Below are 24,127 nucleotides of genomic sequence, written 5' to 3' on the forward strand. Positions count from 1 at the left end.
TCCAGCTTTATCTCCCTCCTGATTACCATCATTTTATGAGGGAGGCTTTATTGACTCCATTATTTTCAAATGAGGAAACAGACTTCCTAGAGTTACTTCAGCCGGATTGGGAATTCAAAACCATATTCTGTGAGATCAGAGCTCACACTCCTAAAACTCTGACCACACAGCAGAAGAAAAATGATAGTTTCAAAAATCTGCCTAGAGCATCTCCCCAACCCCCACAAAAAAGAGGAAACTCTTTCTCTTCATTTCTTTGGCATCAAAATTTCCTCCCAAATCTCTAATCTAGAACTCTGCTAACATTGCCATTCACTTATTGCATAATTTATAATACAGATTTATAATTCTTCTATGGGAATATGCATTCTTATGTTCAAAAATCAAACTCATGGGTTATTTAAAACAACTCCCACTCATAAACTAGGACATGACTAAAGGAAAATAAATATCTTCAAAGTTTAAAACCTGCTGGAGGCAGTTGGTAGGGCTACATACAAACAAGTCCAGAATTTTTAATCATTTCCTAAAAAGATCTATTCTATTTTGCACCTTGACTTCTTAAATTATTGGCTATTAACATGGAAAATATTGCAATTTTCATGTATTCTGTCACTTCTATCTACCCAAGTCTTCCTAAAGTCTTTTCTCTATGAAATAGCCACAATTCTTATTTGCTTGCCATAGTATTATTGTAATACAGTACAAATAAATCACAACAAATAATAATAATATTTAACTCAGTCTAAAAATCTGATGGTTTATCCCTAGAACTGATTTTGTTTTTCTTTTTTGTCCAACAAAAACAATCAAGGGCTTTAGTGTTGCCACTGTAAGTTATTGATTAAGGAAAAGAGAACGAAAGCAAGGTTAAGAAATGCAGAATTTTTGCCAGAGCTGTTTCTTTATAATGTAAATGGAGAAAAACGTTTAAGTTGCATTTGGAGATCAGTTGGAGTTTCACTGATTGACTGTGGCGTTGACTCTTCCCACACCATGCAGCCAAGCCCACCAATCACCGGCCTGCAGAAAGCTCCGTGTCCACTGGCTCCTCGGGCAGCAGCTTTGGCAGTGGGTATAGCGTGGACAGTGAAGGAAGCAGCAGCGCTGCAGGGGAGACTAATCTATTTCCTATTCCAAGGATGTAAGTGGCTCTCTTTTTTTTCCACTACAAAGTTAACAGCATCATGAGTAAGCTTCTCTTACCAATGAAAAGGAAATAACTAGATAATTATCCAAGTTTGAGTCAGTATCTCTGAAGCACTTCCACTCTTTGCACCAACAGAAAAATAGACCATTCAGGAAAGATTGGATTAATTTAGTGAATTCTAAGGATGAATGCTGGTCACTACCAGGACAACTTAATCAATACATTCAATATTTAATAGAAAACACTGCTAAAATGATAACTTAGATGTCCATGGGGTCGCAAAGAGTCAGACATGACTGATCTACTGAACTGGACTGAACTGATGCTGAAGGAAGTTCAGCAGCAGTAGTATGTGGATGCTGTAATCATATAATGTATAGATTAATTTATTTTGAATCAGGAGACATTTAAATATATATAAAGAGCTCATATATTATATTTGAAATAGAAACACATTGGACTACTAATAACTTTTCAACTATAAATTCTTCTACCATTAAAATGGAATATTTTGAAGTGGAACCATATTTTCTAGAACAAGTAATAAGCCGTATATAGGTCCCCAAATAGATACTCTTAGAATAACGTTCATTTATAAAATGTTAAGCCTCGAGAAAATCATATTGCAAATAAAATGCAAAACTAAAGCAGATTGTGTTTAGAATGTGTTAGAATGGTTTTAGTCATATTGGTGGCAAAATTTAGTAGCATCCAAGATAAATCCAAGGTAAATATGTTATCTCTATTCCAATATCAAAATCTAAACTCCCTGACTTTCTCCAATAACTAGTTGATAAGTTTTCAAAAATGCCATTGGGCCACAGCTCCAGGCTCTAGGCCAGGGTGAATCTAGCCCACTGCCTGGTTTTGTAAGGTCTAGGAAGAACTAAAAATGGCTTTTGCATTTTTAAATGTTTCCCAAAAGCCCAGAAGAATAGCATTTTGTGATACATGATAATTGTGTGAATTTGAAATTTGTGTCCATATGTTAAGTTTTATTGGAATACGGCCCCACCAGCCTGCTTATGTGTTACCTAATATTGTCTGTGCTCTAGGGGCAGAATTGTGTGATTGCAGCAGAGAACATTCAAATCCTTCATTATCTGGCCCTTTACAGAGTGAGTTTGTGAACCACTGCCCTGGGCCTTGTTAAATTTTCTCTGTTGAGTGAAATCTTCTCTGGGAGTGGAACTTTTACTTCTCTTTGTTTTAATGTCAAGGTTTTTTGAAATCTTTCCTTTTGATCCCCAGAAGAGCTCTAATATTTAGATAATGGCTCAAGTTTATAAAAGCAAAATAATAGGGTAAAATAGATTTGTACAGTGGAAAAATATGTTTATTTTGTGATTTTCAGGATATGTTTTTCCTACTTGACTCAATATTGGATTATCTATCCATCTACTCTTTTAAGATGTAGGTTGTGGATTCAATGGACTTATTTGTATTTAATCAGTTCGTTTTTATTGGCAATGATTTCTAAAAGGGATACAATCTCGTAGGTCCATACATTGATGATCCAATTTAACAGAAGAGAATTTCTGCAAGTCATTGCATTCCTGTCTCCAAGCTGTGAATATCGTATGTCAGTAAAGGGTTTGCACCACACATGACTTCCAATTTATCTGTACCTTTCAAGATATATGATTTAACACGATGACAAAATTTATAACTTCCAGAGCATAAGTACATTATTTCCTCAATATCTGAATGTCTAAAGTGGATTTTTTTTTTTTTTTTTACCTACAGACCACATTTCAATTTTGTTTTTTCCCGTTTTCCTATTTCTTTTGTAAATCAAAAGCTAGGAAACTATTGTTTTGCCATATGAGGACAAAGAAAGTTCTCTTTTCTAAAGCATTACAGGAGATATGTAAGAATCAGTATTTGGTGGTTCTTTTATCTCCTTTTGTATCTAACACAATTATTGCTTGGGCTAGCATAAGTGTTCAATAACTACTTGGTGATTGTTTAACAAATAAACATTATCATTTGTGCAGTCAGAATGTTCCGAGCTGAAGGTTATTTATTGAGAATTCAAAACATTGTATCCTTTATATGACCAACAGTTATATTTCCTTTGTACTTCATTTAGCTTTTGCGGTGCTGCAAGTTTTCTGTATAATCTTAGAAATGCACCTAATATATATTTTGGCTAAATACCAAATGTGAAAATCAGTTTTCAATAGAAGCAAGTACTGCAGCTGAATAGCATCATTAAAATATTAAATCTAAACCTCAAGACCAAGTAAAAAATTACCCAAAAAATTCTTGTCGCAATTACTGAAAATTATACTTATTTTGTTAAAGTCTGGCATAGAATAGAATGGTAATTTTTTAGCACTCTGATCTACTAGATTAGCACTGCTAGATCGTTTCTCACTTTCACCTGCGTATGGCTGAGTAACAGGTTGTGTTGTGGCCAGCTCTACTAATACAGGGTACTGCTAAAGGCAAGATTGCTACTGTTAGGCTTTCTCCCTGTGTAATAGTAGCAGATACTGCAAAGTTAATTTTTTTAACTTATCAACTCTGTTGTGATCTCACTGAAGTAATTACACAAGCTGAAGTTTTGCACATTGCTTAATCAAGACTTTTGTACATATTCAGATGCAGACATATATATATATAATTTCTAACATTTCTAACTTTATCCTTCAAAATATCAATTATTAAAAATGTGTGCTTAAAACTTTGACCTAGGATTGTTATACTGGAACAATATACTGGCTTTCAAGGTAAAATAATTGTTGAATTTACGTCAGTTCCTCTTTCATTATGTACAGAACCATTTCACTAAAATGATAAGAGGATCTTTAGAGCAGTTTTCAAGTAAGATAAAATTGGATTCTTAAGAAATAAGTATGGTTACATTTTCACTGGTTGGCAAATTAAATATTTTTGTGAGAATAAAAATGAATTGTTAGTAAATACTGCCATGTTAGAATTATTGTCTGGAAAGTATAATATCAAGACATTTCTTTGATCAAGCACCTTTTTTTAAAACACTTAAACCTTTTTAGTCCATCTTTTTAGAACATCTTATATAATTACATATAAGGGCAATTTCAGAATCTTTTGTATGCCATGTAACTTTTTCTCTGAAGAAACAAGAAGTGCCTATAGTCTTTTGGCAGTTACATTATCAATATTCTGAACTCACAGGGCTCATAGTCTCCTGAGTTCTTCATCTGTTTGGCCTTCCAAGAAGTTGAAGGCCAAAACTAAAACTGGTTTGCAGCCATTGGCTGAATTCTAAAGCCATTATGTATGCAACTACCTATCAGCACTTTATATATATTGAATATTATGCTGTTTCAGTCACTGTGCTAAGCAGTTATATTCATTTTCCATGTGATTTTCTCACAACCAAAGGGTAACTCGTGTTACTATCCTTAAATTACAAAAGAAGAAATAGTCTTCACAAGATAAGTAGATTTACCTTAAATGACAGCATAAAGTAGTAGAGCCAGAAATAGAGACCAAGCAGGATGACTTCAAAAGCCAATAAGCTACACTCAGGAAGGATCTGAAAGAAATAAACATCCATATTGTTTCAATATTATTTTAAGTTATTCAATTCAAAATTTCCCTTCTCACCAAAAGATCTATACAACTCATCATAACAAAGTGTAGATCTAAAAAACCCTCCTTCTTGAGTTAAAAATGGTAAGAAAAAAAAAAATCCCCATTCCAAAACAAAATTAGAAGATTTCATGATGGTCTGATCTTTGACAAATGAATCCGTGAATAGAACACTGAATTTTGAGGTACAATGTTTAGCCTAAATAGGAATAATGAACAAATATCCACTTTAAAATTAACATGATGGGAATCAATTTATTATGTTTATATTTGCCCTTCAAGTAATTTGTTGCAGGTCTGAATATATAATGTCACATTCTATTTTTTCAAACTTAGACTTCACGTTTGCATTTAAGATCATAATTGAAGTATATAAACTCTTATTTCCTTTCTAAACAGAGGAAAGATGGGACAGAATGGGCAAGAGCCTATAAAACAGACAGGAGTAGGCATAGGACTAGCAGACACTGAAGGTAAGATAAAATTTACTATCCTGGATTTTGGTTGAATCTGTTTGCTATACAGATTTATTTGTTTGTTTGTATGTTTTTGTTTTAATATTAATGTTGAATTCTAAGTACTACTTATTGAACAAGTCAACTTATTATGAGTTCTGATTTTTTTTTAATCTGTTTTCCTCTTAGTCATTTTTTTCTAATAATGTTTCATCTTCTGTACAGCACTGACTCATAAATTTTAATCCTAGTGTGAGATTAATTCAGTGTGTCAGAATATAAGATCAATCAAAGGTTCTGAAATTCTAAGTTGTAGTGGAAAATAGTAATTTTTGTGAACTATTTCTGCTAATGAATAATTGAATGCCCATAGTTTAAGTAAGTGCACAATGTAAAGAGCAAATAAGCACCATGTATGGCACATGATTAATATTCTTTAAATTGTAGCTATTATTAAATTAGAAGTGGATATAAGACAAAGCCATTTAGATCTGATCCAAAAGAGTGATATTCCTCCAAATAAAATATGCACTTCTTGGGAGAGCTTATGCAAGACCACTTTAAAGATTTAGATCAAATCAATTAGACTTTCCAATTGTACTGGTGTTTCCCCAGCTTACCTTGAAAACTTATAATACACTCAAAATAGACAATTTGGCCCTTTGCCACATTTCTTAAATTTCTAATTATGTTTTTCTTTGCTGGTGGGTATCCACGTACATTACATATAATGACTGACATGACCCATTTATTCTCCGAAACCAGATGTTCACAAGCTTAAACAGGAGGCGTTAGGATCCCAACTCTGTATGAGGCTTCATTTGCCTGGCTGCGTGCATTTAAAGAACAAATAACCCTAATAAATTACTTATTCTCTTAAGTATCTTTGGAAGCCTGAATTTGATCACTCAATTTTCATTTTCAGTGGGCCAGCACAAATAAACCTCTACTGTTTTCGTAACATGCTAAATTCTACTCACAAGTATTTTCAAATAATTGAGTATGTGAAAGCACATCACCTAAGGATGTCAACCGAAGGATGTGGTGGTGGAGGGAGGGCAGCGGTTTAGGAAAGAGCTAAAGACTTGATTTAATATTGGAAGTTTTATTAAGCATAAGGGTTTATATAGAAATAATGCAAATCTCATTTTAACTGGTATCTCGTCTATTTTATATAGGTGTCTCTTTTACATGTAACTGTAACAGTGATTAATATGAGTCCTTCTTAGGTGTATGAACATATTTTGTAAAGTCCATGAAGCAAGTGTAGAACAGAAATGACTTCCTGACCAAGAAAAAATATAGGTCTCAGAACTGGAGTCCTCTGTCTTGCCTTGTTTTCATAAACACATACAAAAAAAGTGTTGTGTTTTGTTTTGTTTAATTACTTTCTCCAAATATTTTCTCCAACAGGAAAAAGAAAATGGAGTAAATGATAGTTATCCCTCCAGGGCTTTGTAGATTAGAATATACAAATGCTCTATGTAAATTTTTCATTTAATTTCATTTCCTTGTCCAACTGGGTTGTTTAAAAATTAGCTTGCAGAGACAAAAATACAAAATCATTCTGAAAGACCCCCAACTAGAACAGAGTAGCAGATGTTACTAGAACATCCAAGGAGTCTCTCAGCAAATACTGTTGTTAATGGCACTAGGGTAAGCACTGGGGACGAAGCTTAGATTGTAACACAATCCATGGTTGTTCAATCCATGGGTATGAGTAACATAAATGTGAACAAAAGGTGTGTCCAAGCCTTTTAAAATGGCAATTTAAATCCCTGACTTTTATTCCTAAACTTGTATTCCAAAATATGTGAGATCAAATTTATAATTTTATTTATTTCTTCTTTAATCATTTGCTTGAATATTCTTTTTCCACAAGGAGGATACTAGGTACATAATTATTTCTGTTTTCTTCTAGCTGTTTTGTGGTGTGAAAGGTAATATTGAATTAAGTAAAATTTTTTATCCATGTGATAAGGGGATAAGGTAATAAGCTTTCCTTTCCTAACTAGTATGAAATACCATATCAATCATATTCAGAGTTTTCAAGAATGTTTGTGTCTGGTAATGGACTTAATGGAAACTTTTGTTGACCTTTCATCCTATTTGTATCTGTCAGTGCCTGTCTCGTTGTTATTCTTGTTTTATTTTTGGTTTTTCTAAATTAGACCGCTTTTAGCCATTTCTCAATGGCTAAAAAAAAAAAAAACTCTTTGTTGAGAAGCAAAGGAAGTTGCACATGAATATTTGTTGGAATTATACTAAAATTCAGATACTGTTTTGAGGAAATTGACATCTTTACATGTAGTATTTTCTTACTCATGGACAAGGTATATATTTTTAAACGTTAATATGAACATAACTATTTTTATATGTATGGTATTAGACACATTACTCAAATTTTCCAAGTCTCTGGTTCCTAGTCTACAAAAGTAAGACTAACAGTAGTATCTACCATGAGTGTGTGCTGCCAGGATTGATGGAAATAGTTAAGGTACTTGGTACCGTGACTGGCTTATACTCAGTATACGCTAGCTGTCATTGTCCCTGGGGCTTCTCTGGTAGCTCAGCTGGTAAAGAGTCCGCCTGCAGTGCCCCCTATCATCGCCTGTTATCATGTGAGTGATCACTCCTGGCCTGCTTTTTCCCAAGACTTTTAAACTCATGTTTTCTAAAATGGCTTCTCTTTTTTTCCCTTTGTCATTCCAACAGAAAAGATGTTTTCAGGGTCCTACATTTTCTAGTTTGTTTTGAAAAGTATATTTATTATATATATATAATTTATTACAGTGTTTCAAACCATTTTTCTTCCCAGAATAATTCTCATGTGATCCCTTGTATAGTAATACCTCCTCTCCATGAAGAATGGCTTTCCCAGACCTTATTATGCTTTCCTAAATCACCTGAGTTTAAAATTCAGTGGTAATGATTTCTAGTCCTTGATTACTCACTGGGAATTTAACATATAAAGCATATTCTAAAAACAGTCTATTATTGAAATAAAAACTAATTCAGGGTCTTTACCTGAGACAGATTCATCACCAGAGGTTATTAACTGACCATTAGAAATGAATTAAATGTCTTTAATATTTCTTGACCATTTCTTAGCCATAAGCACAAATCAAAGAATTGGCAATTGCTAAATATAAGCCCAGAACATTTTAGACTTTCTGAAGTTAATATCTGTAATGGCAGTTTTTAATATTTTCTGGAAATGTCTTCATTGCCTAGAAGTCCCTGAAATACTTGCATTGGGAGTTAGTGCTCTGATTTATTTATGAGAGAGAGACATTTGAATCAAAACAAGGACTTTAAAACATAGTAAAGGGTAGTGAATGAATATAAACCAAGAATATTCTCTTAGCATAGATGTAGAAAATTAACAAAAAAGACTTATAAATACTACAGATACATAATTTTACTTTGTTCTAAATGCCTTTAAAATATGAATGCATTTTCTGATTCATTTTCATGAAACAGTAGGGGATATAAATAAACAATAACGATTTCCACTTTAAAGTTATAGAAACAGAGACCCAGAACAATGAAACTATTCACCAAGAGTCAACTAATTAACTGGCAAAGGTTAAAATCTACTGATACATATTCTAGTATCACCTGACTTTTGCCAATTGTACTTTCCATCCTTTTTTAATATTAATGGTTAGAGCACTTTTGCATGAAAAATATTTTAAATTTATAAAACTGTCTGCAATTATTGGAAAGGAAAATAATCAACATTGTTGCTGATTATGGCCTATTAACTAAAATTAACATCAATTACATTATAGGCATTATGCAGCTTATAAAACAACTTTAAATCTTGTTCTATCTGATTTTAAAAATTTCCACAAAGTTACTATACTCAAAACAGCAAGAGATATATAGCAGATTCCAAATGTTTCTATAAATAACTAGCTTATAGTTGTTTAAAATACATTACATAATACATTAAAATACATAACTATGTATTTTACGTAGTTAAAATATATTACATACAAAGGAGGAAGGATAAGCATTCATACAGTGTCTCAACAGCAATAACAGACACTTCGAAGAGAGTCATGGGTAATGCCCTTGAAATTCAAAGTAGAAGAGAATATAAACTAAACTTCTATCCACAAACTACTCATTAAGTGTAAGGATTGAATAAAATCAGTTTGGGATGTGTGCTGCTACTGCTGCTAAGTCACTTCAGTTGTGCCCGACTCTGTGCGACCCCAGAGACGGCAGCCCACCAGGCTCCCCCATCCCTGGGATTCTCCAGGCAAGAACACTGGAGTGGGTTGCCATTTCCTTCTCCAATACATGAGAGTGAAAAGTGAAAGTGAAGTCGCTCAGTCATGTCTGACTCGCAGCGACCTCATGAACTGCAGCCTACCAGGCTCCTCTGTCCATGGGATTTTCCAGGCAAGAGTTCTGGAGTGGGTTGCCATTGCCTTCTCCGTTGGGATGTCTAGTTCTCAGAAAATTTTAGGTCTCCATGCTACCTATCTGGAAGTTACTTGAAGATATGTTCCACCAACATAGAGAATAAACCACACTCATGCGTACACTTACCACCCAACATGCACACACACACAACTTGGGAACCAAGAGACAAGAAGGGTAGGGAAAAGAATGGTGGGGATATCAATGATGAAATGAGGAGACTCTAAAGACAGTAGTTATGCAGTAGGCAGAGAGAATATGTGGAAAAAATGGTCTGGAAAAATATTGACAGTTCTAACTATAGGTGGATGATGAGTGAGGTGTTAGTGTGGAAGGGGAAGAAAGGAATTGACAGGAGTTAGTATCTAGCTAAGTGAAAAATGCCCTTCAGAGGGGTTAATACACGTGGAAACTTTGGGAACACTTAGGAATAGGTACATAGAAAGCTAAGCAAATTGTAAAACAAAGTAATAATTTTAGGGGGAAAATTCTTTAAGAACTCCATGAAATACTCACTGGTCTCAGAAGTGAGCAATATAAGTCACATTGATGTGCATGCCAAATATTAGTTCTATCATGATTGTGACATAATTATATTGGAAGGATGCTGCTGCTGCTGCTAAGTCACATCAGTCGTATCTGACTCTGTGTGACCCCATAGACGGCAGCCCACCAGGCTCCCCCGTCCCTGGGATTCTCCAAGCAAGAACAATGGAGTGGGTTGCCATTTCCTTCTCCAATGCATGAAAGTGAAAAGAGAAAGTAAAGTCGCTCAGTCGTGTCTGACTCTTAGCGACCCGATGGACTGTAGCCTACCAGGCTCCTCCGTCCGGATGAGGGAAGACTAAATCTTGACAAACCAAAATTTAAATATAAATAAATTATAAAGGCAACACAAAATTACTTTGAGAAATAAGAATGTAAAAGAACCAAAGAAACAGATATAAAGGGTTGACAGTAGATTCTTCTCTGTAACTTTATTAAGGGTTGTTTTAGTTGCTCAGTCATGTCTGACTCTTTGCCATCCCATGGACTGTAGCTTGCCAGGCTTTCTCTGTCCATGATATTCTCCAGGCAAGAATACTGGAGTGGGTTGCCATTTCCTTCTCCAGGGTTATTAAGGGTTGCTAAGTCACTTCAGTGATGTCTGACTCTGTGCGACCCCATAGATGGCAGCCCACAGGCTCCCCTGTCCCTGGGATTCTCCAGGCAAGAACACTGGAGTGTGTTGCCATTTCCTTCTCCAATGCATGAAGGTGAAAAGTGAAAGGGAAGTCGCTCAGTCATGTCCGACTCTTTGAGACCCCATGGACCACAGCCTACCAGGCTCCTCCATCCATGGGATTTTCCAGGCAAGAGTACTGGAGTGGGGTGCCATTGCCTTCTCTGTACTAAGGGTTAGGGGAAATGAAAAGTTCGGTCAAAGTAAAAAGAGTTGGGCCATGGGAGAATTGATTTTTTATGAAGAAGTCATAAAATTATGTAAAATAATTCAATCTTTTGATATATGAGGAAATAAAAATTAGGGATAGTGATCAAACCATATTTATAAGTATGAGGGAAAAAATGGTATGGTTTACAATAAATAACTTCCTGAAGTGATTTGAAGTGTTAGTTGCTGAGTCATGTCTGACTCTTTGTGACCCCAGAGATCCAACCCAAGTCTCCTGCATTGCAGACAGATTTTTTACCATCTGTACCACCAGGGAATCCTCAAATAACTTCCTTCTATTAGGGCTTCCCAGGCACTAGTGGTAAAGAACCTGAATGCCAGTACAGGAGATATAAGAGAGAAGGGTTCAATCACTGGGTTGGGAAAATCACCTGGAGAAGGAAATGGCAGCCCACTCAAGTATTCTTGACTGCAAAATCCCATCGACAGATGAGCCTGGTGGGCTACAGTCCATGGGGCGGGGTAGAGTCCATGAGTGGGCTACAGTCTATGGGGTGGGCTAGAGTCCATGGAGTGGGCTACAGTCTATGGGAATGCAAAGAATCAGACATGACTAAAGCAACCTGGCACAAACTACCCTGAATAGTAATGAATATCCATTCTGCTAAAAGTTATGAGTAATAATAACTTCCTACTATTAGCCTAAATAGTAATGACTATCCATTCTCTTGAAAGCTTTTAGTAAGAGTTACTACAACTAAGTACTCTATTTTACATACTCACTAAATATATTCTCATAGCACCAATGCTATATAGAGCAAGCTTTTTCACATTTAAGACACCTAACTTTAACTGATACCAATAAAATACAAAATCTCTGTAGACAAAAATGCTGCAGAATTCAAACTACCAAGTAGTTTTAGCATTTTATTCATTTAGCCAGCAAAAAGAAAATTTCAGAGTTCTGGAAAACACAAAATTCATTGATGATAATTCATTTTTCCACTATTTAGATTATTAGTTACTTTTTCTAATTGAAACATTCTGATTTATTTGATCCAGAGAGTCATTTGGAAATTTATATAACTTTCTATAGAAAAAAAAAAAAACCCTATATTTGAGTAAAAAAAAAAATAGTAGAACTTCCCAAAAATAAAGACTGACACGTCACATAAGTAGCCCTTGCTCAACCAAGTGGCCCTTTCCCTAAATAAACCAATTTTAAAGATAAAAAAATAACACAGACATGAGATAATATATTCTGAGGAAAGTGCACACTACTTCTTTACTGTTTGACTGTTAGTTTCTAAAAACATCAATATATTCTATTATTTGCTTTGTAACAGTACAATTGTAGGAAAGAAGCATTTGTCTGTTTAAATCTTTTATTTTAAAAAAATGCTTTGCTATCTACCCAAGTCATCTTCTGCATTTGAGTATTTTCTTGCATCAAGCAAATGAAATTTTCGACTGTTATAATCAAAAGCAGATACTTTCTTATCCACTAAATAATATACCATTTTGATTTCTGTTGGAGAAGGCGATGGCACCCCACTCCAGTACTCTTGCCTGGAAAATCCCATGGACAGACGAGCCTGGTGGGCTGCGGTCCGTGGGGTCGCATAGAGTCAGACACGACTGAGCGACTTCCCTTTCACTTTTCACTTTCATGCATTGGAGAAGGAAATGGCAACCCACTCCAGTGTTCTTGCCTGGAGAATCCCAGGGATGGGGGACCCTGGTGGGCTGCCATCTATGGGGTCACACAGAGTTGGACACAACTGAAGTGACTTAGCAGTAGCAGTGATTTCTGTAATTTGCATTGCTCTCTAAAGCCCAGACAACTGTGATTGGTGTATGAAGTACTAAATGACAGTAACAAAGTAACATGGCTTTACCATGCACATTTTATTATAACATCCTCGCTATTGAATTATATATATGTGTGTGTATATATATATATATCCATTCTACTTGAAGACTTATCCTCAAAAGCCCTAGCACGTTCTCCTTAACAGCTATAACCACAGCAACATTACAACTGACATTTATTTGTTAAAGGTTTTGCTGGGATCTGTAAAAATCTGGTGGCCTATTTTCATAATAACCCTCTAAAATAAATATTATAATATTTATGATATTCCCAAGGTCTAGCACAGAGACTTATACAAAATACCTACAAAATAAACATTTTTAAGTCAAGACATTAAAACTCTGAGAGACTGAAGGATAAATCAAACCTAGTAATACACTTGTGAAATTGAAGTTGATATTTATATAAAATATCTTAAAACTTAAAAGAGTCTTAAAATTTAAGATTCTTTTAATATACCTGCTATACCCAAATGTCTTAAAAAGTAATGTTAGCCCTGTATGTTGATGGACAAGCTTTTAAGAACTTTACTACCCTGGAACCACAGAAATGATATTGCTTCAATTAAAAACTAGATTATCTACTTGTAAGTATAATAACTCCTCATTTTTATTGCTTGTGCTTTTCTCACAAAGCCCCATTGACTCAACAGAAGATAGTTAGTGCTGAGTCTCCCCTAGAAAGAACCGGTGTCCTGCAGCAGACAGATATATTCACGTACAGCTGGGCTGAGTTATGACAGAGGTAGATAAATGTCAGTACTGTCACTCTGCTTTAGGTTGGGTAAGGAAAGCCTCCCTGGCAGGGAATACTTTTTTTTAGATTCTTCTTGAAATAAAAGTAATGAGTAATCTAATAGGAAGAGCGCTAGTGAGGTTTTTAATAAGAGGGAACTTGCTGTTCAAACCTCTGTAAGGTGAGAGAATGTGAATTCTTGGTGAACCTGTAGGCACTTCTGTGTGACTATAGCAGAGCTCTGTGTTGGAGAGACAAGGCTTGAAAGGTAATCACAGCTCACATAATTTGACAAGTATCAGACGCTGTCAGGAGGGATTTAGACTCTATGCTGTAGACAGGCAGCTGGAAGCAAAGGAAAACGCCATGATCAGATTTGCTGTTCTGAAGGATGGATTACAAGGGATCATGTCTGCAGTCAGGGGACCAGTTAGGAGGCAATTCAGTGGTCCAAGTAAGAAAGGATAAGGACTAAAATATAGACAAAATCAGCAGTAGGAAAAAAGGGGGATAGACCACTCTGAGACCTCTCTAAAAAGACAAATAGGAATGGATGGTTTTGTTCAAAAAATAATTCAAAATCAAAGTGCAAATAAAACATCTTTGGGCACTAGCATCTTAAAGCTACATCACTGTAGCTGTAATGTGATGTAGTGGTGATCACTGTAAGTGATCAGTAGTTAAACATAATTATGATTTAAAATGAAGAAGTTGAAAAGTGTTAACAGAGGTCAGTGTAAAAAGTGATGAAGGGAAATAATAAAATGCAAACCTACATTCCACAGAATTCTAAAGAAAGAAATTGGCTGTGCTTTAAAGGGCCATCTGGTAAGCACTTCAGAGTATATTTTAAAGATGAATTAAAGAGTAAAATGGAGTTTGAATGAGGGAGAACACAAATTTTACTCACTTAAATTTGTCTATATATAGTGACGTTGGTCTCTTGTTCCAAATGTAGAAAGCTTGATGAATCAGATCCTTCTGCATCCTGATGAGTATGTGAGTGTGTGTACAGGACATACACTAAGGAGGAAAGTAATTATCAGTTCAGTTCAGTCACTCAGTCGTGTCTGACTCTTTGCGACCCCATGGACTGCAGCACGCCAGGCCTCCCTGTCCATTACCAACTCCCCAAGTTTACTTAGCTCATGTCCACTGAGTCGGTGATGCCATCCAACCATCTCATCCTCTACCTATCCTCTATCTCATCCTCTCATCCCCTTCTCCTCCTGCCTTCAATCTTTCCCAGGATCGGGATCTTTTCAAATGAGTCAGTTCTTCATATGAGGTGGCCAAAGTACTGGAGTTTCAGCTTCAGCATCAGTCCTTCCAATGAATATTCATGACTGATTTCCTTTAGGATTGACTGGTCGGATCTCCTAGCAGTCCAAGGAAATCTCACAAGTCTTCCCCAACACCACAGTCCAAAAGCATCAATTCTTTGGCACTCAGGTTTCTTTAGTCCAACTCTAACATCTATACATGACTGCTGGCAAAACCATAGCTTTTACTAGATGGACATTAGACGGCAAAGTAATGTCTCTGCTTTTTAATATGCTGTCTAGGTTTTTCTTCCAAGGAGCAATGGCTTCAGTCACCATCTGCAGTGATTTTCAGTTCAGTTCAGTTCGGTCGCTCAGTCGTGTCCAACTCTTTGCAACCCCATGAATTGCAGCATGCCAGGCCTCCCTGTCCATCACCAACTCCGGAGTTTACTCATACTCATGTCCATCGAATTGGTGATGCCATCCAGCCATCTCATCCTCTGTCTTCCCTGTCTCTTCCTGCCCCCAATCCCTCCCAGCATCAGAGTCTTTTCCAGTGAGTCAACTCTTCGCATGAAGTGGCCAAAGTATTGGAGTTTCAGCTTTAGCATCAGTCCTTCCAATGAACACCCAGGACTCATTTCCTGTAGGATGGACTGGTTGGATCTCCTTGCAGTCCAAGGGACTCTCAAGAGTCTTCTCCAACACTACAGTTCAAAAGCATCAATTCTTCAACGCTCAGCTTTCTTCACAGTCCAACACTCACATCCATACATGACCACTGAAAAAACCATAGCCTTGACTAAACAGGCCTTTGTTGGCAAAGTAATGTCTCTGCTTTTGAATATGCTATTTAGGTTGGTCATAACTTTCCTTCCAAGGAGTAAGCGTCTTTTAATTTCATGGCTAACTCACCATCTTCAGTGATTTTGGAGCCCCCCAAAATAAAGTCTGACACTATTTCCACTGTTTCCCCATATATTTGCCATGAAGTGATGGGACCCAATGCGATGATCTTAGTTTTCTGAGTGTTGAGTTTTAAGTCAGCTTTTTCACTCTCCTCTTTCAGTTTTATCAAGCAGCTGTTTAGTTCTTCTTCGCTTTCTGCCATAAGGGCAGTATCATCTGCATATCTAAAGTTAGTGATATTTCTCCCGGCAATCTTGATTCCAGCTTATGCTTCATCCAGCCTAGCATTTTGTATGATGTACTCTGCATAGAAGTTAAGTAAACGATGTGACAGTAAACAGCCTTGATGTACTCCTTTCCCAGTTGGAAACAGTCTGAGGTTCCATGTCCAGTTCTAACTGTTGCTTCTTTACCCACATACAGATTTCTCAGGAGGTAGGTAAGGTGGTCTGGTATTGCCATCTCTTTAAGAATTCTCCACAGTTTGTTGTGATCCACACATTCAAAGGCTTTGGTATAGTCAATAAAGCAGAAATAGCTGTTTTTCTGGAACTATCTCACTTTTTCAATGATCCAACAGATGTTGGCAATTTGATCTCTGGTTCTTCTGACTTTTCTAAAACCAGCTTGAACTTCTGGAATTTCACAGTTCACATACTGTTGAAAGCTGGCTTGGAGAATTTTGAGCATTACTTTGCTATCGTGTGAGATGAGTGCATCTGTGCCGTAGTTTGAACATTTTTTGGCTTTGCTTTTCTTTGGGATTGGAATGAAAACTGACATTATCCAGTCCTCTGGCCACTGTTGACTTTTCCAAACTTACTGGCATGTTGAGTGCAGCACTTTCACAGCATCATCTTTTAGGATTTGAATAGTTCAGTTGGAATTCCATCACCTCTACTAGCTTTGTTGGTAGTGATGGTTCGTAAGGCCCACTTGACTTCACATTCCACGAAGTCTGCCTCTAAGTGAGTGATCACACCATCGTGCTTATCTGGGTCATGAAGATATTTTTTGTATAGTTCTTCTGTGTATTGTTGCCACCTCTTAATAATATCTTCTGCTTCTGTTAGGTCCATACCATTTCTGTCCTTTTTGGTGCTTCCTACATTTTATATTTTAAATTTGGTCACTTTATTCTTCCAGTTGCTGTCTCATTTCCTTATTTGGGTAATTGCCAAATTCTTGAAGATTTTACCTCTTACGTGTTTTTAAAATGTCTTCCTTCTTTTCTGTTCCAGTGACTGCCCAATTTTAGGTTTTCATCACATCTCACTCAGAGAACTTTCTAGTCTCCTAACTGTTCTCTTCACCTACAGTATCATCATTTGCAAGATCACCTTTGATAGCACTAATATGGCTTTTTCACTCTCCTGTGTAAAAGGTCTCTGTGGACCCCTCTTGGCTGCCTGACTCTCATTGCTCACATGTGCTCAGTTGAGTCCAGCTCTTTTCAGCTCTATGAACTGTACCCCGCCAGGGGGTCTCCCCAGACCAAGGAAGGATCAAACCTGTGTTTCCTGCATTGGCCAGTGGATTCTTTATGACAGAGCCACCTGCCTCTAGAAAGAGTCTATTAATAATACGACAAAATAATAATACAACGAGCCCCTCCTTCGACTTCTGCAGTTTATCTCCTGACACGTCCTAGTGTTTGACTGGATATATTACATCCTTTATATTTACATCCTGTTATATGAAGAACTGATGCTTTTGAACTGTGGTGTTGGAGAAAACTCTTGAGAGTCCCTTGGACTGCAAGGAGATCCAACTAGTGCATCCTAAAGGAGATTAGTCCTGGTGTTCATTGGAAGGACTGATGCTAAAGCTGAAACTCCAGTACTTTGGCCACCTCACGCGAAGAGTTGACTCATTGGAAAAGACCCTGATGCTGGGAGGGATTGGGGACAGGAGGAGAAGGGGATGACAGAGGATGAGATGGCTGGATGGCATCACTGACTTGATGGACGTGAGTTTGAGTGAACTCCAGGAGCTGGTGATGGACAGGGAGGCCTAGTGTGCTGCAATTCACGGGGTTGCAAAGAGTCGGACATGACTGAGCGACTGAACTGAATGGAAGTGAGCTGATAATGTATTTGGGCTTCTCATGTAACACGAGTGGTAGAGAACCTTCCTGCCAATGCAGGAAACATAAGAGAGGCAGGTTCAATCCCTTGGTCAGGAAAATCCCTTGGAGCAGTGCACAGCAATCCACTCAAATAATCTTGCCTGGAGAATCCCATGGACAGAGGAGATTGGTGGGCTACAATCCGTGGCATTGCAAAGAGTCAGAAATGACTAAAGTGACTTAGCATGTACGCATACCATATTTATATCTTGTAATACCAAAATTGGTTACATTTGCTCATGCTGTTTACTTACTATGATCACCCCTTCTCAAATGGCTTTGTCTTGGAAAACATATGTTTATCCTTTGAGGCTCAGTCTTCACCTTGACTTTTCTAAGAACGTATGGAAGGAGCAAACTCCACTTGACTCTGTTAGGGAAGTCTTCTTTGTGTACCATCAGCACCCCTAAAAGCTTTTTCCTCTGACTCTGTGAACTACCCCCAGGCCCTTATGACAAGGGCTTTTCTCTCCCTTTCTCTCTTTTGCTTAAATGAGGACCTAGAAATTATTATGGGCTTCCCTGATGGCTCAGACGGTAAAGCATCTGCCTGCAATGCGGGAGACCTGGGTTTGATCCCTGGATCGGGAAGATCCCCTGGAAAAGGAAATGACATTCAGACAAGGACAAATGTCATATGATATCACTTAAATGTGTAATCTAAAAAATAATACAAATGAACTTATATACAGAACAGAAATAAAATCAGACATAGAAAACAATTTATGGTTACCAAAGGGGAAAGTCAAGTGGGAGATAAAATAATTAAGAGGTTGGGATTAACATATATACAGTATTATATAAAATAGATAAACAAAAGGGATTTACTATACAATATAGGGAACTATATCCAATATCATGTAATAACCTATAATGGAAAATAATCTGAAAAATGTATATATGTGTAACTGAATCACAATATTGATTGTGAATTTTGCACAATATTGTGAATTAGGTGAAGTTTAAGCAAGTGTTCTTGGGGCAAAGCAAGGTAAGACTGATGAAAAGGGGAATTGGAGCAGCAAATATGTACACATACAGTACAAGTAGGTTGAGAACACAAAGTTGAGATAGAATTATTGTATATTCTTTTGCTTAGCATGCCAGTTAAGGATGAGGGAGACAAAGTGCTTATGGCAAAAACTGAATGAGAAATGGTTTATAGAATGAACATTAGTTACATAAAGTGGGGAATCAGTTGAAACTGACAGGAGGATAAAAATTACTGTGTGTTAATAGTGGCAGAATTAATCTAAGCACAAACAAAGCTGCTGCTGCTAAGTCACTTCAGTCGTGTCCGACTCTGTGCGACCCCAGAGACGGCAGCCCACCAGGCTCCCCCATCCCTGGGATTCTCCAGGCAAGAACACTGGAGTGGGTTGCCATTTCCTTCTCCAATGCATGAAAGTGAAAAGTGAGAGTGAAGTCGCTCAGTCGTATCCGACTCTTCGCGACCCCATGGACTGCAGCCTACAAGGCTCCTCCATCCATGGGATTTTCCAGGCAAGAGTACTGGAGTGGGGTGCCATTGCCTTCTCCGACAAACAAAGCAAAATGATATAAATAAACTAGTGGGCCAATGTAAGCATATGACTCTCATAATCAACTGTCATTTAGGTGGTTTTCTCAGGTTTTTGCAGAGGTTACCTGACTGCCTGATCACCACCCACTGCTGTGAGAAACTGGAGATTATTCTACAATGGGATGGCAGCTTCACTCTTACCAACAAAACTGTTTTTCTCATAGGAGCTTCTAGTGTCCCTAACATTATGCTATTATCTGATTTTATATTCTAAAATCATTACATGATGATGTTAAGATTTTTCTGTAAATAGAAAATATACCCACTTCTCCTAAGTGGGTAATCTGCCTGGTTTTAGATCAAAGGTCAAGAGAAGTTTAGATGGGAGGTCTAAACAATGCCTGTCTTCTTAAACTTAATGCATCTCTAGAAAAGAACATTCAGTTCAGTTCAGTTCAGTTCAGTTTCTCAGTCATGTCCAACTCTTTGTGACCCCATGGACTGCACTACACCAGGCTTCCCTGTCCATCACCAACTCCTGGAGCTTGCTCAATCTCATGTCCACCCAGTCAAAGATGCCATCCAACCATCTTATCCTCTATCATCTCCTTCTCCTCCTGCCTTGAATCTTTCCCAGCATCAGGGTCTTTTCCAGTGAGGAAAGAACACTGGAGAAGGTAATGGCAACCCACTCCAGTATTTTTGCCTGCAGAATCCCATGGACAGAGGAGCCTGGTGGGCTATGGTTCATGGGGTTGCAAAGAGTCGGACACAACTGAGCAGCTAACACTAATCATACCAGCTCTCCTATTTCATTCCTTTTAGGACTTGTTTTCCTGATGCATTTGAGAGGTGTTTCATAACTACAAATATTTAAAATGTAATGTCCTTTTAGGTTTTCAATTTCTTTTCTCTAACAGCTAATGTTTTTTGTTGTTTTAGTTTGGTTTGTTTGTTTTTTTGGTCTTATACAAGATAATGGATGGGAGGTTTTAATCAAAAGCTGTTTTGTTTTGTTTTGTTTTTTGAAGAACTCTGGTTATTTTCAGTCACAGTAAAGGAGATGCTAAGGAGCATGTACCATAGGGACCAAAAAATGCCAAAACACTGGAGATCAATCAGAAGAATCTATGTTTTTCTTTGTAAAATGATGTTCTTTCTGGCTTTGTCTCAGAAAGAAAGGCTTTCTTTATGTAAGAAGATGGAAAGAATGTGCAGTTCTGTCCTACTTTCTCAAAACTCTTATATCACATTAGGCCCAAATGCCTGCCTTGTTGTATAAAATATCTCCTTGAATCTGGGTTATTTCAAATAAAGCCCTTAATGAAAGCTTACAGAATGCTTCTGCTCTGAAAAAAACATTTAATGAAAACATAACAAAATGCCCCTTTCAGCTGCACTCAGCCTTGAGACATGACCATATACTAGGATGTCTCTCCATGACTTTGAGTAACAGGGGCTTGTATATGCATATAAACAGAGAATGCAATTAATACATTCACAAAAAGCATTTATTTGGGGAGAAACCATAAGTTTGAAAAAATCTCAGAAGAATCTCCAAATCTGTGGCTTCAGCTTAATTTAATGGGAAGAGCATAGGTTTTACCTCAAGCCTGTTAAGTCACTTTCCAAAGAGCTAAATGAAAATGATACAGGTTTTATAGGTTTGCTGTAAATATTAGAAAAAACTTTACAGATTCATCCATTAAACATCCAATATATTCTAGGTATCTTTTCTAGGCTAAAAAGGGTAAATAAGGCACACTCTACACACTTGAAAGCTGGAAGTAGTCTATAGATTTAATATGCCTGAAATAGGAGAGTTATTTAATAAATTGAATACATTATTGATATACCATTCGAGTAAATTGTAACTCCCTACATGTAACAAATTGAGAAGTATATGAGTCACAAATTAATACTTTGGAAAGGAAAGTGAAGTTGCTCAGTCTTGCCCGACTCTTTGCAACCCCATGGACAGTAGCCTGCACCAAGCTCCTCCGTCCATGGGATTTTCAAGGCAAGAGTACTGGAGTGGGTTGCCATTTCCTTCTCCAGGGAATCGAACTCAGGTCTCTCTCATTGTAGACAGACGCTTTACCTTCTGAGCCACCAGGGAAGTGGAAATGGGTGAGCAAATGCTCACCCTGTCTGTACCTAGTCTTTCCAGTACAACTTTCCCACAAATCTTGAGCCACTCCCCGCCAAAAAAAAAATCCAAACTTTCCTCCCCTCAACATATACACAGTCACAAGGATACACATGAATTTGGCGCATCATCACTCACATAATAGATAATCAGGATTTTGGCAGTAATCTTGGGGTGTCTTGTTGGAAACATCTTTCTTTAGCTCTGTGATTTTTGCAAATTAGTCAACCTAAACTTTGCAGTCTCCTTTCTTTAAAGTGAAGTTAGTGATGCCTCTGTCTACTTCAAATGGTTTAGGACAAATGAGACAATGTGACTAAATTTTACATACATTACTTTAAAATTATTCACTTTGTATTGTCATCTAAAATATCATAGTAGTATTTATTCACTTGGTTATAAATGAGTGTATACTTAAACTGTGACAGAGCAGAAAATTATATTTCTTAAAATATGTTTAGGATGAGGATTCATTTTGTTTGGAAAACCAACTATATTGAATTTCTTTATAAAGAAATTATTTATATCTCTTTGTGAAGCATTTACAAATCCTGTCTTGGAAATTCTCTAACACTTTATTAGTGGTATGTTTTTGTAAAAAGGACTGGATCCAAGAATTTAGGATCATCTGTTATATACGGAGGTAGAAAAGGAGTCAGATAATGGAGCTGCTATGTGGTATCATTTTCATTGGATGAGCAAGCTGATTTATGGAGAGTCAGCTTCATGAGGGCACTTGAAATAGAATTTAATATACTGCTGCTGCCAAGTGCTTCAGTCGTGTCCGACTCTGTGCGACCCCATAGATGGCAGCCCACCAGGCTCGCCTGTCCCTGGGATTCTCCAGGCAAGAACACTGGAGTGGGTTGCCATTTCCCTCTCCAATGCATGGAAGTGAAAAGTGAAAATGAAGTTGCCCAGTCGTGTCTGACTCTTAGCAACCCTATGGACTGCAGCCCACCAGGCTCCTCCAACCATGGGATTTTCCAGGCAGGAGTACTGGAGTAGGGTGCCATTACCTTCTCCGTAATGTACTACAGAAGGAAGAAATTAGTTCCATTTTGCTTCTTCCCCCTTTCAAACATTAAATTACTAGGATACGCCTTTAAAACTATAATTCTTCACTCCTCAGTCCTACATATAAAATGTTCTATGCCTTTGTCCAGAAAACATGTTTCTGAGAACTAAGTTTAAAACATATGAATGGCTTGAATACAGCGTCTAGAAAATAGTGATTTACTAGGAGATAAAATTCATTACATATAAGATTACCAGACTTGTTAAAAGATCTGTAGCTTTTTCCTGCTACTCAAGGACAAGGTGTAAAGAAAAAGGAAGTGCCAATTTTAGATAATTATTGGGTACCACCGTTAAATTAGTGAGTACCATTTGAACTTTTGGAAGAGAGAGGTATAATTTCAACATAGAAGTAAAATTTATCATAGACTCTAGGGCAGGGTTGATATACACGGTTGGAAATTATAGAGGACTATTGAATAGAACTAATTATAGTTAGCTTGCTTCCTCTCTCTAACAGGCTCAGTGAAGTAGAAGAAATTTTTTTAAAGAAATTTCCTTTTACAAAGTATTGATTTTTATGACTATGTCAAGACACATATTTTTGTTTTGTTTGCTTGCTACGAATAGATTGAGCAGTTCGCAGGTATAGATAACACATGCTAGGTCTAAACTGTCGGTTACTTCTAGAACTCGTCTTCCTTTGCATTAAATGTTGAGAAATAAGAATTAATGCTTATTGAATAATTACCATTTTAGGCATTATGTTAATTTACCTTTGTTGTGGTAACTTTTTTTAGCTCATCATTTAGACTTGATACTGATTGGGTAAAAATAAGTGAAATGAAAAGCAATATAATTATACATGAGATAATATGCACCACTACTTTGGTTATTGACAGGTATTAGCACATTATCAAGATTTTCTGTAATGAGTAGGTTTAGAATCTCCAAGTAAACAGACAAACTTATCTAGGGTGGAAGATGTTTAGAAGAGGGCTAGGACTAAATAATCTTTAGATGACATCAGAAAATGTCTAAAAATATATTATTCTATAAAGTGCAAAGTGATATTATAAATAGTCTGTAAATAAGCTTATTATGTACTTCTACTTTATGATATGAAGAAATACAAAGCAGAGATATTTGATGACTGGCCTGCCATCTCATGGGGTTAGAAGCCAGAATTCCTAGTATTTAAAATCCATCTTAATTTCATATTAAACTTTTCTTAGGTTTGGAATGAGTGATAGGAGCTAAGAAACAAGTTATGAGGTGTTAGACAGTCAGAGCTAAATGTGAATCTTGCCTAACACCAATTCATATTGCAGTAGCTGACACCAATAACCTGAAGCATTGTTATGTGGTATTTACTAATGAAAATTTGCAAATGCAAACACTGCCTCTAAAGAGATTGTTGCCTAAAATGGTCTCCTGGTGGCAAAAGGTGCTCAGACTGCAATATAATGCTTACAATTCTGGGAGAGAGTGAACCTCAGAGTGCGCTCTACCCAG

The 24,127-nt window shown here is 36.9% G+C and overlaps 1 protein-coding gene across 1 annotated transcript in view; it reads left to right on the forward strand.

Annotated features, from left to right (window-relative positions):
• Positions 1-24,127, forward strand: part of PCLO (piccolo presynaptic cytomatrix protein) — a 371,908-nt gene that overhangs the window by 334,324 nt on the left and 13,457 nt on the right. The window contains exons 21-22 of the mRNA XM_069586655.1: positions 1,003-1,144; positions 5,132-5,205. Of these exons, the coding sequence (XP_069442756.1) occupies positions 1,003-1,144; positions 5,132-5,205 (216 nt within the window). The remainder of the gene's footprint in view (positions 1-1,002; positions 1,145-5,131; positions 5,206-24,127) is intronic.

This window comes from Ovis canadensis, chromosome 4, assembly GCF_042477335.2.
Source record: "Ovis canadensis isolate MfBH-ARS-UI-01 breed Bighorn chromosome 4, ARS-UI_OviCan_v2, whole genome shotgun sequence".
Lineage (NCBI taxonomy): Eukaryota > Metazoa > Chordata > Mammalia > Artiodactyla > Bovidae > Ovis > Ovis canadensis.